This window comes from Podarcis vaucheri, assembly GCF_965113315.1.
Source record: "Podarcis vaucheri genome assembly, chromosome: 17".
NCBI lineage: Eukaryota > Metazoa > Chordata > Lepidosauria > Squamata > Lacertidae > Podarcis > Podarcis vaucheri.
In genome coordinates, this window is record NC_138755.1 from 11,790,003 (window position 1) to 11,807,197 (window position 17,195).

At 44.5% G+C, this 17,195-nt stretch overlaps 2 protein-coding genes across 2 annotated transcripts in view; one reads left to right on the forward strand and one right to left on the reverse strand.

Annotated features, from left to right (window-relative positions):
* The window catches only part of LOC309521747 (alpha-2-macroglobulin-like protein 1), a 150,869-nt gene that overhangs the window by 21,065 nt on the left and 112,609 nt on the right, over nt 1-17,195 (reverse strand). The window lies entirely within an intron of this gene.
* Nucleotides 1-17,195, forward strand: part of LOC309522600 (alpha-2-macroglobulin-like protein 1) — a 58,034-nt gene that overhangs the window by 6,273 nt on the left and 34,566 nt on the right. The window contains exons 6-12 of the mRNA XM_082205991.1: nt 466-586; nt 3,752-4,057; nt 6,473-6,557; nt 7,800-7,926; nt 9,944-10,058; nt 10,568-10,677; nt 15,692-15,853. Of these exons, the coding sequence (XP_082062117.1) occupies nt 466-586; nt 3,752-4,057; nt 6,473-6,557; nt 7,800-7,926; nt 9,944-10,058; nt 10,568-10,677; nt 15,692-15,853 (1,026 nt within the window). The remainder of the gene's footprint in view (nt 1-465; nt 587-3,751; nt 4,058-6,472; nt 6,558-7,799; nt 7,927-9,943; nt 10,059-10,567; nt 10,678-15,691; nt 15,854-17,195) is intronic.

Genomic DNA, 17,195 nt, shown 5'->3' on the forward strand with positions numbered 1-17,195 from the left:
CCGGTATCACAAGGAGCAAAGGCTTTCCATTCAAGGTCTGTGCAGAAACATTCATACCAGAAGGGTCTTGTCATTGCCTCTCTGCTCCAATACATTATGGCACCTGAGGCCAAAATGGCGCCTCCTTCCTTACCAAGGAAGAAAGCGTGAGGGGAGATCTACAACAGGAACGATGGGGGGAAAGAAAGATCCACATTGGGATCTGCTGTCCTGGTGGATTCTGTCACCCAAGGCAATCACCTTGCCTCATGGGTAGGCTGGCCTTGCTAGGGATGATGGGAATTGTAGTCCAAAATGTATGGAGGGCAGCAGGTCAGAAACGACTGGTTTACGCAAGGCAGGTTCACTTGATCTAAATTATTTTGCTGGCTTTGCAGAATTTTGTGGGAACTGGAGGCTATTCTTTTCCTCATGAGGCTGATTTTGCTCTTTCTGACTCTTGTCTCTCTCCTTCATTCTTTGCAGATCCCTTGGATACAGTTGACTGTAAGTACAGGCGTGACCAATTGGTGCACAATTGTGCACATGCGCACAGTGCCAAATCCAGAAGTGACTTGGAAATGTCATAAAAGATGTCATGAAAAGGGTGGGGCGGGGGTGGAATGGGGGTGGAAAGGGGTGTTTCACTTTCACACACGTGCATACTGACCCAGTGTGCAACCTCCATGCCTTTTGAGACCTCTTTGCATATCTACACAATAAAATGTAAGATGGGGGGGGAGGGGAGAGCGATTGAATCATAAATTACAAAATTTATATACAGATCCCCATAATTGTAGCTATATGAGAGACCGAGAATTATTTGTTCCGCACTTCCGTGCGGAAGTGCTGTATTTAATCACATCCAAGTCGCCACCCCGTAATAGTAACTCCCTCCTTTTTCTGACCCCAAAAATGGTCCCAGAGTAAAGGGCTGAGGGAGCCGGCGTACACTTCCGGGTCATGTGGCCAGCATGACTAAGCTGCTTCTGGCGAACCAGAGCAGCGCACGGAAACGCCATTTACCTTCCCGCTGGAGTGGAACCTATTTATCTACTTGCATTTTGAAGTGCTTTTGAACTGCTAGGTTGGCAGGAGCAGGGACCGAGTAACGGGAGCTCACCCCGACGTGGGGATTCGAACCGCCAACCTTCTGATTGGCAAGTCCTAGGCTCTGTGGTTTAACCCACAGCGGCATCCGTGTCCCAGAGTAGTCCCCACATAATAGTTGCTGGGCTACTTTCACCGCGCATGATCTTACTGGCCGAAGGCAACAGGTGGAGGTGGGCAGGCAGGCAAGCAAGAGGGGAGAGTGAGGCACAAGAGATTCACAAGACTTGCCTCTTCCCACGATATCTAAACTGTACGGTGGATACATTAAGGTACGGACAGTGCTGGATTTACATGTAAGCTAAACAAGCTATAGCTTAGGGCTCCACTCCATTGGGGGCTCAAAAAAAAAAAAATAAAGGAAGAAAACCCCAGGAAGTTCTTTGATAAAATATGTATTTTGTTATGTGCAAATGGCTTTAGATACCTATTAGGTTCATAAATTACCATATAGCATATATTCAACACAAAAAAACCTGCAACAATTTGTTGTTGACAAAGGACAGCTGGACATATAAAGGGCCCCATTACCTTCAGTAGATTAGGGCCTCATCAAACCTAAATCCAGACCTGGGCATGGAGCACCTTGTTTTCTCACCACATCATGTAGGGTTGCCATATTTCAAAAGGTGAAAATCCAGACACAAAAGTTGGTTTGGGCAAAGCTTTTCGTTGATGTTAAAGGAAATTTGCCAAAATCTACACAACAGACATGGGCTGTCATATGTTTCCCAGATATTTCAGCACAGTTTCCTTTTTTAAAAAAATAGTTTTTCTTAAGTTTTTCTAATTCGCGTATCAAGATAATCATTTGGACAACCTTAAATTAATGACTTCCCTTCTTCTCTTTCCGTGGTTCATTTTGCACACCACACATCCCTGCATATTTTAACATGAACTAAACCATTCAAAATAAAAAAATTCCTTCCAGTAGCACCTTAAAGACCAACTAAGTTAAGGTGCTACTGGAAGGAGTTTTTTTATTTTGACTATAGCAGACCAACACGGCTACCTATCTGTAACTTAAACCATTCAGTAATCCATTGTTACACCATCAAAACATATTTACACTACTGAATTTATCTTAATGCTACCAGTGTTTTTAAATGTACTCAACTTTCACCCAAATAATCAGTAAACACTTTCCAGTATTCTTGAAATGTATATTCTTCTTGTTCTCTTATTCTGTATGTTAAATCTGCAAGCTGCGCATATTCCATCAATTTAAGTTGATTAAATTCTTCTTTGATTGGGACCTCACTTGAATTCCATCAGCACTGTTTCCAACGGCCAAATCCAGGCTATGTCCAGGAAATTCCAGACATATGGCAACCCTACATGGTCACCAGGGTTTTCCTCATGTAATGGTTGCACACACCCCTTTGTTTGCAAAGGAAAAATCAGCACAAAAAATGTGATCATTAGGCGGTGAAATACGGTATGCAATACTGTCCCTTCCGTGCTTTTTGCTTTTTTTTTTGCAGAGTGTATTATGCAACAATATTAAATAGCATCTTCCCCCTGTGACAGCTCTCTTCTCACTCCTTCACAGATCCCAGGGGATAAAACCCCTTTGCATGAGTTTTGCTTTCTGCCCCTTCGCAGAGGAGGGAGTGTTGTGGGTACACTCAGAAGTGGGTGCAATAGCAGATAATAATAATTATCAGTCCGTCATATAGCTACAGATATTGGGATCTGGTGGATAAAGGAATGGAGCTGATAAAGATCGCAGCAACAGAGTAGTGGAATGGAAGGGAAATGATTGCGGGTGCAAAAACAAGCAAGGTGGCAAACCCACGACTAGGATATTTCCCCCCCAAGCCCCATCCGCCGGCGTAGACGGCAAGCGGCAGAATATCAAGGAAGATGCTGACTGAAAAAACAGAAGTACCGTACTTTTCTGTGTATAAGACTAGGGTTTTTTTTTTACTTTAAAATAAGGTTAAAATGTGGGGGTGTCTTATACACGGATAGTGCATATGCCCATTTTCTAAATTTGTGGTACCCCAAAGTAGGGGGCGTCTTATACATGGATAAATATGGTATGCTGACTTTTGTGGGCCAATTGCACCGTGCTCTGTTGGGGCACAGCCTCAGTATTGCTGAAGACTGCAGCCAAGTGAATGAACTGTGGGAATGTTGAGGACAGTAGGAGAGGATATATTGATTAATATTATCCTTCCTCACTCACGCTAGAGAGCTTGTAGCATTACCATGTACATAGCAGGAAGCTAATGGATTGGGTTCGTGAGAATAACTTGAGTTAAGCAATCCAGTCTGGCTAGTCCGGATTGGATTTGTTCCTGGTAAATCCCCTTTTGTTCCCTCTTAAAACGACGACAACGACGACGATTACTATCTTCTTTTAAAGTAATGATAAGGTTTACTCACATTCAGTCCACAGTGTGATCCTGAAGGCAGGCTTTAGCTTGTAGTTACAGATACAGAGAAAAGTGTGGGTTCATCCTCTTGTGAGGAATGAGCCCATGTGCTGCTGGCCGAGAGCCAGCACCCAGCAAAAAGTATTAAGATAGTACAAGAGGAAGAGCATCAAGAGAACGATGGCTGTGTGACCAGCCCTTTTATGGGGTCTCAGAAGGTCACACCCATCTACCTGGTCACATACAGGGAGAGGATGCTCCAGACCAGGTGTGACAGGAAGTCCTCCTGGCTGGAGCAACATTCTCCTGTGTGTCCGCTCTGGGCAAACCGGAAATGTTGTATTTGACTGCTTTTCTGATGTTACAAACCACACAAACATCACAGTCTTTTTGGTCTTATCCCTGTGCCCAGGATCCTAATGAAAACCGAATAGGCCAGTGGGTGGATGTGAAGCCTCAAAATGGCTTTGTGGACCTGTCTTTTCCTCTGGCCTCCGAAGCAGTCGTGGGACTATACCTCATAGCAGTTGGAAGTTTACTTTTTGCAAATGAGGATTCAAGAAGAGAGTTCATGGTGGCAGAATACGGTGAGATTTCAAAGGGAGACCACTTTGGTTGCAGTGTGTGTGTGTGTGTGTGTGAGCGCTCACGCATGTGCTAATAAGAAAAGGAATACAGGCTATTACATTATTATTATTCCTTCCTTTCACTCTGTTTGGTATAATATGTAGCGATAGGGATACAGTATTTTTGTTATTGATTGAATTTACAGCATACCTGTCCTGGCTAGGAATCCTAGTTGCCTTAGATATTTGGATTTTTAAATTTTATTTTATTAAATAAAAAGTGAAACTGTTATTCTTATATGTGAGTTGGCACACAAAAGATGGCGGTGTAAAACTGAAATCACTCAGTGCCATTGCTTGCCGTTTCTCCTCTCATTGCCACGTGGGCAGAGAGATGGAGGGAGAAGCTCCCTTCACCAACATCTGTTTATAATCTGAACCCAGGATGTGAACTACTGATGCAAAGATGCAGACTTTCCCCCATTCCCACACCACTTGCGACAGATGTCAGTTGACCTTAGTGATGTTCTCCAAAGCTCTGGGAAATTCTGCCAAAGGAATTGCCCCAGGGCAGAGGTTTTCAACGTTTTTGAGTCCACGGCTCCCTTGACCAACCACATTCTTCCCGCAGCACCCCTGTGGGGCTCAGGAGCCCAGTTATGTCGCCCTTTGCCTGCAGAGCTGGCAGCCGCTCACCCGTTTTTGAACACCCTCCCTTGAGGAGTGTTCCCTCGGCCTCCTTTCCTCTCCCCTCTCCTTGGGAGTCCTCTGGTGCTGCCGCCCCTGGTCTCTGAGCTGCCCCCCACCTGCCTCAAAGAGAGGTGCCTCCTCACACTGACCCATAGATGCCTGGGAATTGTCTGCCCATTCCCAAAAGCAAGGGCAGGGGGACTGGCTGACTAGGCTTCCTCACCTTGCTTGCTTGCTTGCTTATGCACTCGGAGGCCGCCTCAGCTCCTAGTAACCAGCACTCCCTGGCCAGCCCCAGAAGCACCATTTGCCTGTGGAGCTTGTAGCCAGGGCTGCACAACAGTTGCACAAGCCTTTGGGAGGCAGATACGCAAGAAGGCATCAGAGGAGAGGGAGGGAAGGAAAGAGGGATAGAGGCCAGAGTTGCCCGCCGCACCCCTGACCATCATTCAAGGCACCCCAGGGTGCCACGGCACCGCACATGGCGAAACCACACCCCTTCCAACAGATGAAAGAATAGTGCAAACACAATTTACACAGCTGTTCCTTTCTTTCCAACAACAGTCAGATTCTGTGAGGTCTCAAAAGAGTCATAAGGGCCATAGGGAAAACGAAGGGTGAAATAATTTGGTGACCAGCTCATGTAAATGCCGCATAAAAAAGTGAGTGAACAAAAAGTAATTTCAGAGTAAACCCCTAGTATGAACCACGTGAAAGCACCCCAGTGCAGAGCCCTATACTTACTTGTCCTGAGCAATGTTCAGTAAGCATCAGACGCAGGTGAAGGAGGTTTTTTTAAATGCTCCATCAAAAGCTTAGGAATGATTCCTGACATTGAATTCAGATATGTGAATTATTAGCACATATCACACCAGTGCTAAGGGATTGGCACTTGCTGCCTATTAGCTACTGAACCAGTTTTAAGATCCTATTGTTTACGTATAAAGCCCTAAACAACTCTGGATTGGGATACTAGAAAAACTCCCTAATCCTCCACTGCCCAGTGAAGGCATTTAAGATTGGGAAATGGGAAATGGATAGCTTTTCCATGGCTTGGATATTTTTGGCTTGCGGTAGCATGGGAATGGGCTTTTTCACTGGTGATGCCACTGTTGTGGACTGCCTTCCCTGCTGAAATACGAGAAACCCCATCAGTATTGGCATTCTGCCTGTTCTTAAAGACACACCTGTATAGACAAGCATTCCTCTCAAATTGAACTTCCTCATCTAATTGTTTTAATTCAGGGGTGTCCAAACTTTTTCCAAAGATTTGATGAAGTGAACATGCATGAGGGCTGACCCAAGATTGAAGTTGTTGAGCTTTTTTTTTTAGGATTTCACCTCAGGAAATAAACTGCCACAGGGGCTGGATTAAACCGACTGGCAGGCCAGATTAGGCCCCTGAAAGACTTTGGACATGCCTGTTTTAATTGCTCTCTTAACTGTTTTAATTGCTATGATTTTTAATGGGCTTGCTTTATTCTATGTTTTAACTATGCATGCTTTACTATTTTGATGGAATTGGTTTATTGTACATTTTATTTATGTATGATTTTTAAAAAAGATATTTTGTTACTTTCAAATCACTTAGAAGCCAATTTATCAGAGAAGTGGTATATAAATAAAATAATTAAAATAATTAAAAGTGCAGAAGGAGCAGTGTTCAGTTTTGGTGATGCAGCTGCGGCATGTGGAACTTTTTATCCACTCACTTTCTTCTCCATCTCTCTTCCTGACTCATTACAGAGCTGCCTAAATTTGAAGTTGTGATTGAGTTTCCGAAATTGGTCACCACAGTGGATGAAGAATTCCAGGTCAAAGTGTGTGCTAAGTAAGTAAAATTTCATGGTAAACAATGTTCCTAAAATGGGACCTTTCCAGACACAGTTTTACTGTGTTGACATGTGTTTCTTCATCCCTTTGGGTCTATTTCTTTTTCTCCTTCTCTGTCTCAATGCACATTTATAATGCGGGGACATACTTGTTTAACTGCTATTCCTTCCCTGGCGGAAACCACAAGAAAGAAGCAATCTGCTAGAGAATGCTTAGCACCCGAGCCAAATTATGATTTTCAGGCTTTTTTTTTTTTGGAAGAGAGAGTAAAACTATGGCTGTCAAATCAGAGTAGAACCAATATAAATTTGTAAAGTAGCACCAGTATATTGTTTGCTCTTGTCTCCTCTCACCCCCATTTTTGCACTTCTAAAAATGAAAATAAAATAATGTGCTATGGCGCCCAAACCTCCAAGATTTCCCCCTCTGTATTAAAACGGTTGTTTTGGCTCACGTCATTCTGCTTATGGAAGCAGCTGTTCATTTGCATTTGTGCTCCCCCCGCTAGCTTTTTACATTCAGAGAACCCTTCCGCACATCAAATTGTCTGTCAGGGAATCCTTCCTTGCACATTGAGAATGGATTTCTGTGTGCTGCAGAAAATTCTCGGGAAGTTTTCTGGGGCAGCCACTTTGAATTCATACTGGGTATGTACTTGCTATCATTACACATGAGGTGAGTGCTCTGAGATCATACCTAGCTCTCTCCTGAGGTTAGCACATATAAAAAGGGAATCAACAATGGAGAGCAACCTCTCTGCCAGTAGTGATAATCAGTAGCATAGCATGTGTTGCTCGCGCCCGGGGCTACATGGAGGGGATGTGTGGGAGGGAAACGGATGGAGTATGCATGTTCATTCAACTGTCTAACAGCATCTGCATCACCCAGGAGATCGCAGTCGCAGAGATAAGAAAAGAAGCGTCTTCCATTGTCTGGAAAAGTCGCTTCCTGATTTGCATTGAGAAGCTGTTTTCAACGGAGCCCAGCAATGGAAGCGTGTAGCTGTACTGAGGCAGCACCGGGTGTTGATGTTTTGTTCCCCTAACAATTTTGTGCCCTGGGCAACTGCCCCCCCTGCTATGCCACTGGTGATAATCTTATTGAATGACCTCTAGTGAGCTCCTGAAGACAAATTGCTTTAGACTAAAACATTTTTTTTCATCGGTGTTTCATCTCTCTCTCTCTCTCTCTCTCTCTCTCTCTCTCCATCTCCCTCCACTCCCTCTCTCCTGTGCCTTAGGTACACATATGGGAAGCGTGTTCAAGGAAATGTGCAGCTCCGCGTCATTAGAGGATTATCATATTTTTTTCATATGCGTAATACAAATGAAACATTATCAGACATTGAACACGAGTACACAGCTCAGGTGAGATAAATGGGAGGGGGCTGTCTTTGGACAGAATGGAGGCTGGGATGAATTATCTGCCCCTACCCTTTGGTTCAGAGACTGGAGGCCTCATCCTGTTGCGCTCACCTTCCATTTCTCTATGTCCACGAAGAAGGTGGATGGAGAGGATCAGAAACATCTGCCTTGTGCCAGATTGATCTATAGGGAGAATGCCTCAGTATCTTATTTTGCCATTTGGTAGTGAGCATTCAGTGCTCCTCATACAAAAACAGTCCCTATTTTGCTAGGTGTGGTTCATACCCCTAATCATGTGAATCTGTAACAGATGCAAGATGCCATTTCTAAAGGTGAGGACCATGATTATTGCACCTTGCATATTGTTGTTTAGTTGTTTAGTCGTGTCCGACTTTTTATGACCCCATGGACCAGAGCACACCAGGCTCTCCTGCCTTCACTGCCTCCCGTAGTTTGGTCAAACTCATGCTGGTAGCTTCGAGAACACTGTCCAACCATCTCGTCCTCTGTCGTCCCCTTCTCCTTGTGCCCTCCATCTTTCCCAACATTTTCCAGGGAGTCTTCTCTTCTCATGAGGTGGCCAAAGTATTGGAGCCTCAGCTTCATGATCTGTCCTTCCAGTGAGCACTCGGGGCTGATTTCCTTCAAATGGATAGGTTTGATCTTCTTGCAGTCCATGGGACTCTCGAGAGTCTCCTCCAGCACCATAATTCAAAAGCATCAATTTTTCCGTGATCAGCCTTCTTTATGGTCCAGCTCTCACTTCCATATATCACTACTGGGAAAACCATAGCTTTCATTATACGGACCTTTGTCGGCAAGGTGATGTCTCTGCTTTAATACATATTGTAAACTGTAAACTGCTCTGTGATCCTCGGATGAAGGGCAGTATAGAAATTTAATTTAATTTAATAAGTAATAATAATAATAGCAATAGTAGCTTAGGTGGATGTGGCGATAACACGTTAATGTCACAGCAAGAGAAGGCAGAACAAGATGCACAGCTGCTGCTTTTGGGGCAAATGAGCATTTGCCACAACAGAGCCTGACTCGTGCTTCTTGTTTTGCAAGTCTGGGGGGAAAAAAATGTGCAAGGCTAAGGCACACCAGATCTAGAAACCAACCAACCAAGTTTTACCGCATGATGCCTTATGGAATGTTACCCTGGCTGCAGACAACCAGGGAGGGCTACTTTATTTATTTTCTTGTGTTGCGTTTATATCCCACCACCAGACTCAGACCTGCTCAGCTTCAGCCAGGGGATGGCCTCCTGTGCCTTCAGATCACCTTTTCTTTGCACTTCCTCTGCTCCATCCCATCCAGATAGTGTATAGGCTGACTTGATTGACAGCTGGTGCAGCAGCTCAGTATCTCAGAATCTACACGTACAGCTTTGATAATGTACTTTCTTTTTAAACAATATTTATTAAATTTTCCATTTTAGCAATCCAATAAAAACCACATTAAAAATATTCCCAATTATAATACAGTCAAAAAGACCAAGTTTTATGCCAATTTTTGTATCTTTGGGTGACTTCCCATGCTCTGAAGTTCAGGGAGTGATGATCTCACATTGCGCTGCGTTCCTTAAATAACCCAGGTAGTCCCAATAAAACATTCCCAATGTTGATCCTTCATTTATTTTTAACAGCCTCTGAATTCATTTTGGGAGCGGATTAGTCCTATGTAGTTCTGTGTGAAATTAGTTTTTCTTCTTTATTTTCTTTATCTTCTTCTTGTGATCCAACATTTCTCTTCGGCGACCCTCACTTTGGAGAGTTGCCAATAACGTACGGTACATTGCACCCAGTGCCTCCTTCTGCCCCTTCTTCCTTCCGGATGGGCAGCAGGTGTTGGATGATCAGTGGGTGGAGCTGCCCCCCCAGCCCTGGGGGTTGGGGGGTTGGGAGGATAATTACTCCCATATTATCCTTGAACTCTGCATGAAATGGACGCAGCCGTTCGCCATGGCAGGCAAACAGGAAGTCTCTAATGTACTTTCTTTTCTTTGTATCTCCAGACAGATGAGACCGGCTTTGCTTATTTTACTATCAATGGGTCTGATTTAAATCTTTCTCAAAGAGGCTATAATGAGTATGTCGACTTTGTGGCAGAACTGGAGGAGAAAGGAACAGGTACAAAGGAAATAACAAGAAATAACAAGAAATGGGAACATACAATTTTCACCTTTGGCCTTTCTGATTTTTTCCAGTCAACTGTTTTCAAACCCTTAGGCTATTGAAAGTTGCTTTTGTATCAGGCTATTTACAGGGCTTGGGTTCATTCCTCCATTTCATGTGATTTTTCAAGGCACACATGACCTGCCTTGCAGATACCTAGGGATCCTCTGCAGCTCACACAACAAATTTTGTCCTGGTGGTACAGTTTCCTCAAGAGAAATGGCATCTCTCACAAGTCGTTATATCTGACTCAGTGAGCTGTGACATCAGTTTTTTGTTTAAGAGAACTGGAAGTGCTGCAAGCCTCCCTGTAGACATGCTCACGAGAGTGACGTCCTTGCAGTTTTGTGTAAGGTCTAGTTAACAATGTGTCTAGGACTTTTGCAGAAATGTCAAACCTACCGCTGTCCTTTTTGTAGCATTCCAGTTGCTGTGCTAAACCAACCCGTCTGTTCTCTATGCAGGAGTGACTCAGACAGGATACGGTGTCTTGCCTATTGCCGCAAAGGAAGTCAAGGTGGAGTTTAGCAAACTCAATCCATTCTACAAACAAGGTTTCCCATACACAGGAGAGGTAACATCCTATCCTTTCTGTTTAATAAAGCAGTCTTTAGGATAGATTTGCTCTTACTTTTTGAAGTAGGCACTGAAACGATACCTTTTTGTGACATAGCCCTTCTATGAAAGTTTACCTTCCCAGAAAATACATTGAAAAGCAGCCTCTCTCTGATGAAGTATCTTAGAATCATAGAGCTGTAGAGTTGGAAGGGACCAGTGCTATTTTTCTAGAAAAAGAGGTGCCGGAACTCACTATGATTGCTTCCCTTGTTTTCTTGTACAGTCGTACCTTGGTTCTCAAATGGAATCCATTCTGGAAGTCCATTCGACTTCTGAAAACGTTCAAACACCAAGGTGCAGCTTCCAATTGGCTGCGGTAGCTTCCTGCACTCTGCAGAAGCCACGCCAGATGTTTGGGTTCCAAAAAAAGTTTGCTCATCGGAACACTCACTTCTGGGTTTGTGGCCTTCAGGAGCCAAAACGTTCGAGTTGCCAGGTGTTTGGGATCCAAGGTACGAGTTTAATGGCAATGGCACCCACTTGAGAGCACTGGCAGAGGAAGAGGAGTGCAGGGGGAGCGCACTGCCCCCAGCAGAGTGATCCTGGTGGGGTGCCATCACGGCTGCCCCCCCGCCTGTGCTGGGCGCCATGCCCCCACAGGCGGCATGCCACGCCCCCAGGATGCACATCACGCCCCTGTGGGCTCTACACCCCCCAGTGCTGGAGCATGAAGTTCCGCCACTGCTTGAGAGGTGCCAGAACTGAGTTCTGGTGAGTCCTGGCTTGAAAAAAGCCCTGGAAGGGACCCTGAGGGTTATCTAAACCAGTCCCCTGCAATGTGGGAATCCGGGGGTGGACTTGAACCAGCAACCTTTTGGTTAACAGCCAGATGCACTGAGCCATTTCACCACTGTAAGCAGTGCCAAATTTACATATAAGCTAAACAAGTTATAGCTTAGGGCACCACTCTCTTGGGGCTCCCAAAAAACTTTAAAGGAAAAAAACTGGATGTACTTTGATAAAATACATATTTTGTTATGTGCAAATGGCTTTAGATACCTGTTAGGTCCATAAATTACCATATAGCTTATATTCAACACAAAAAAACAGTGACAATTTGTTGTTGACAAAGGACAGCTGGACATATAAAGGGCCCCATTACCTTCAGTAGCTTAGGGTCTCATCAAACCTAAATTCGGCCCTGACTGTAAGCTTTTAATTCTTCACGGGGAGGAACTATTTGATATAAACAGCACTCTGCATGAAAACAAGGTAGTAATGTCAGCCTTTACAACACTCAGGCTTTACAACTTCCAAAATAAATGTGTGAATCAGCCACACATGATGCCTCTTCCTTCATATTGTATGTTGTGGTAGGGAAGCAGAATAGGGAAGAGGGCTAGCAGCAGTGGCAGAATTTGGGCTTTCAGATTTCAGTGGTGCCCTGTGCCACGCTAAAATTCAGCACCCCCTACCCTATAGCATTTGTGGGGTGCCCCCTGCAGCCACACTGGTTGCACTGCCCTAGAACTGCCTCTGCTAGCAGCAGAAATGCCAGTCAGAAATCTTACAGTCCATGACAGACAGACAGACAGATTACCTGGAGGAGAGTATTCATATCCCGAGATAGCTCAGCCCCTCTCCTTATCATTAGACCTTGAGGGGCAATATCTGAATAGTGTTGTTGTGCTCTTGCCCACAGGAGTGAGCAAATGCCTCAGCATATATATATATATATATATGCTTTCGTAGATTTTCACGGGTACAGGAATGTAGGTTTTGGTGTCTTCGGGTGTCTTCCCGTGTAAGAGTCGGGGTGTCTGTGCGACGTTTCGACGAGGTCTCACTCGTCATCTTCAGGCTGGTGCTTTCGGCTTCTTGTTACTGGAACAGAGCAGAATCTGGTGTTTGAGTTCCTATAAATACTGTTGAGGGGTGTGGTGTATAGCCTCCAACGTTCTGGGCAGAGAGGAAGTTCCTAGATTAGTGTGCCTCTTCTTCTTTTGTTCCTTAATTACTTGAGGGATATCTTGAGTGATTTCATGAGTGATATTCTGAATACCACTGGGTGGGTCATTAAGTGTTCCTACGCAACTGCCGAGACAACAACTTAACTCCCACATGCTTCCAACTTAAATTCCACTCTAAAACCCCAGCTACCGAAAGGATCCTGAAACGAACTGAACTATCCCTAATCAGAAACGAAATACATAAGAAAAGATACCTACTAAACCAAACCAACAAAGATCTGCTCACTCTTCACCTCAAACTATGTAACAAAATCCACCCTGCACTCTGGGACAAATGCAAACAACTAGCCGTCTGGAGAGCTGAAACTGAGACCTCACATAAGACAGACAGACACACCAACAAACTCTACAAACTAGAGAAACGCCAGAAACCCAGCCACCCTCCACAACAACCCATGAAACAAACAGTACATAACATATCAGACAGGATCCTCACCCCAACTGAAACCAAAGTACTCTCCAAAGGTTTCAACTTTGCAGTCGCCCCCAGACGCATCCCCACGGAAAACATCATATGCGGAGTCGAAGCTAGCCTGACCAAAATCGACCCAGATGAAGCCAATAAAATCAGACTTGAAGTCACCAACATCCTTTGCTCCAGCAAACCACCCAGAAGCAATTTACACAAAGAAGAACAGAAAGCACTCACCAACCTGAGGAAAGACAACAACATAATCATTCTCCCAGCAGACAAAGGCAACGCCACTGTTGTGATGAACACATCGGACCACCAAGCAAAACTATCAAATCTACTCCAAGACCCTACCTACCAACCTATAAAAACAGATCCCACCACCTATCTGGAAAAAACCACCAAATCCAAAATAAAAGCCTCTCCTATCAGTGAAGAAATCCAGCTAAGAATCATCCCCAGAGAAAAATCTTCCAGATGCCCCAAACTCTACGGTCTCCCCAAGATACACAAAGAAGGAACACCACTCAGACCAATAGTCAGCTCCATAGGCTCACCTCTACAAAATCTCGCTAAATTTCTCGCTAAGCAACTTCAGCCCTATGCAGAATCCATCGCTTCACACGTTACTAACTCCTTCCAGTTCATAGAAACAATAAAGAAGCAATACCTACATCCCGATGACCTACTTGTGAGCTTCGATGTTGTATCTCTCTTCACTCAAGTGCCCATTAATGAAGCCTTGACAGCCATTCAAAACAAATACAACCCCCCCAAATACATCCTGGACCTGACCAACCACTGCCTAACCAACACGTACTTCATCCACAATGGACAAAGATACAAACAGATAGAAGGAGCACCTATGGGATCACCCCTCTCACCGGTCATCGCAAATTTGTACATGGAACACTTTGAAACCAATGCTTTAGACAAGTCAGAACACAAACCCAAACTTTGGCTCAGATATGTTGACGACACCTTTGTAATTTGGCCACACGGGAAAGAAAAACTAGATAGCTTCCTCACACATCTCAACAGCCTACACCCCAAAATACAATTCACTATGGAAATAGAAGACAACAACCAACTCCCCTTTCTTGACGTCCTAATCTACAAAAAACCTGATGGCTCCCTAGGACACACTATCTACCAGAAAAAAACACACACCAACCGCTACTTACATGCACAATCACACCACCACCCTGCACAAATAAACTCCGTAGCCAAGACTCTCATCTCCAGAACCAAACGCCTGGCTGACAAAGACCACTTGACAACTGAGTTACAGAATCTCTCAAATGTGTTAATCGCCAATGGATACCAGAAAAACAGGGTTACGAAGCTAATCCAAAAAGAAACACCCCCCAAAAACCAAGACACAGAAGAAAACAATGGCATGGCCCTCCTTCCTTATATCAAGGGCACTACAGACAAAATCAGCAAAATCCTCCATAAACACAATATCAAAACAGCCTTCTGCACCAACCAAAAAATAGCCAATATCCTCAGAAACCCAAAAGAAAAAATCCAGCTGGAAAACCAAGGGGTCTATGAAATACCCTGCAAAGTCTGCCCAGCCACGTACATTGGACAAACAAACAGACGAATAAATGCACGTATCGCAGAACACAAGAATGCCGTCAAAAAAGAAGAAAAAACTTCCTCTCTTTTCCAACACATGAAAGAAACAGGACACGAAATTAATTTTGCAGATTCCAAATTGCTCTTTAACATGGAACATCACCACAAGAGAATAATCATGGAAGCCATCGAGATAGAGAAACACCCTCACAACATGAACAAGCGTGACGACACGTCCCGCCTGCCAGACATCTGGAAATTAGCCCTCCCCACAAAAACCGACACCAGAACCAGAGGCACACAGAACGCCGTCACCAATCAACCACACCAGACCCAAACCCAGACCCTCTCCACAGACATATTACAGACTCCATCCAGTAGCCAAACTATAGTGGCACCTCCGGATGCTGCACCCCCCTGCAATCCCTACACAGATCTGGCTGGCACAAGGCACAAAACCACAGCTCGCCCCTATACACGAAGCCAAGCCAGAGCACAACTAAATGCAGCACAGCCATCTTCTCAGAAAAACTCTTCACAAGCTCAAAAGGTCAAGACACAAAAGCTTTAGCAACTAATCTACACTTAATGACCCACCCAGTGGTATTCAGAATATCACTCATGAAATCACTCAAGATATCCCTCAAGTAATTAAGGAACAAAAGAAGAAGAGGCACACTAATCTAGGAACTTCCTCTCTGCCCAGAACGTTGGAGGCTATACACCACACCCCTCAACAGTATTTATAGGAACTCAAACACCAGATTCTGCTCTGTTCCAGTAACAAGAAGCCGAAAGCACCAGCCTGAAGATGACGAGTGAGACCTCGTCGAAACGTCGCACAGACACCCCGACTCTTACACGGGAAGACACCCGAAGACACCAAAACCTACATATATATATATATATATATATATATATATATATATATATATATATGCGTGTGAGTACAGTTGGCTGTAAAGAAGTTAGGTGGTTGGCTTATTTCCCTTTTATTCACGCAGATGATGGTTTCAGTCAATAAAGTGCCTGTCAAGAACAGGACTGTCTATCTCACAGTTGACGTTGATGATGTGGAGACAACCATTTCCTATGTCACAGATGAGAATGGTGAAGTCTCCTTCTCCCTGGACACAACTAAGTGGCACGACATGGTTTCCTTAAGGGTGAGTTAAATATTTGGACATGTCTTAAGGAAGAGGTGGGGCGAGGAGATGCATTTTTCTGTGCATCCCCCCACCTTCCTTAGGGTTGCTTTTCCTATAGGTTGTTGTTGTTGTTGTTGTTGTTGTTGTTAATATTATTATTATTATTATTTACTTCTGGAACTTAGGGCTTGTCCACACTTCTGCTTATTCTGGGATGTCAATAGGCTGGGGGTTCCAAAGTGCTACCACACTAAAAGGTTGGTGTTTTGCAAATGCAGCATGAATACTGTGTGGCACATCATCATCATACACTTTATTGCACTAGCCAAAGGCCATGGCACCATTCACAAAGGAAACAAAAAGAAAAACAACAATAACCATAAAAACCACCAAAACATCAGGGACTGCAAATACAATAGACCACGGTCACGTCTCCTAGAAATCATTTGTTGCATACGATAGAATAGCAGGGGGTTCTCAGATAGAATGTGCCAGCTTAAATGTCCAAATCACCTTTGCAATTGACCACTATTTTATCCAGTTCTTTTCTCCTAGTCTTCTTAGTGTGTGGCACAAGTAACTGTGCCAGTTCCACAGATCACAGCAGTTGAGTGGACATATATGAAACAGGACAATCTCACAGGGAAACTGGATCCAAGCTTTTAACGGTTTCATTTAGCAAAAGTAGAATCTTGAAGTTGGTGCTGAAATGCCTTGGGGCACCTGTGTTCTAGTCACGGTACCTGAACTTTCAGTGACAAAGCTGGGTCCAGAAGCACCACAGTGAATCTGCTCCCTCGGGCAGAGTACAACACCATTGAGGGTAGGCAATTGGCCAGTTTCTTGGGCATAGGAGCATTCGGGGTGTATATAGTTACTGGGACGTGGGTGGCACTGTGATCTAAACCACTGAGCCTCTTGGGCTTGCAGAATGGAAGGTCGGCAGTTCGAATCCCCGTAATGGAGTGAGCTCCCATTGCTCTGTCCCAACTCCTGCCAATGTGGCAGTTCAAAAGCATGCCAGTTCAACTAGATAAATAGGTACTGCTGTGGCAGGAAGGTAAACAGCGTTTCCGTGCACTCTGGTTTCCGTCACGGTGTCACGTTGTGCCAGAAGCGGTTTAGTCATGCTGGCCACGTGATCTGGAAGGCTGTCTGTGGACAAACGCCTGCTCACTCGGCCTGAAAACCAGATGAGCGCCACAACCCCATAGTCGCCTTTGGCCGTACAGGGTTCCTTTACCTTTACCTTTTACATAGTTGCAGGATTTCCGTAGGAAGCTTAGGAGCATGTAGTAGTTGCAAACAAAGCAGCATGTCTGCCCCAAAACACTGGGCAGGTACAGATAATATCGAAAGC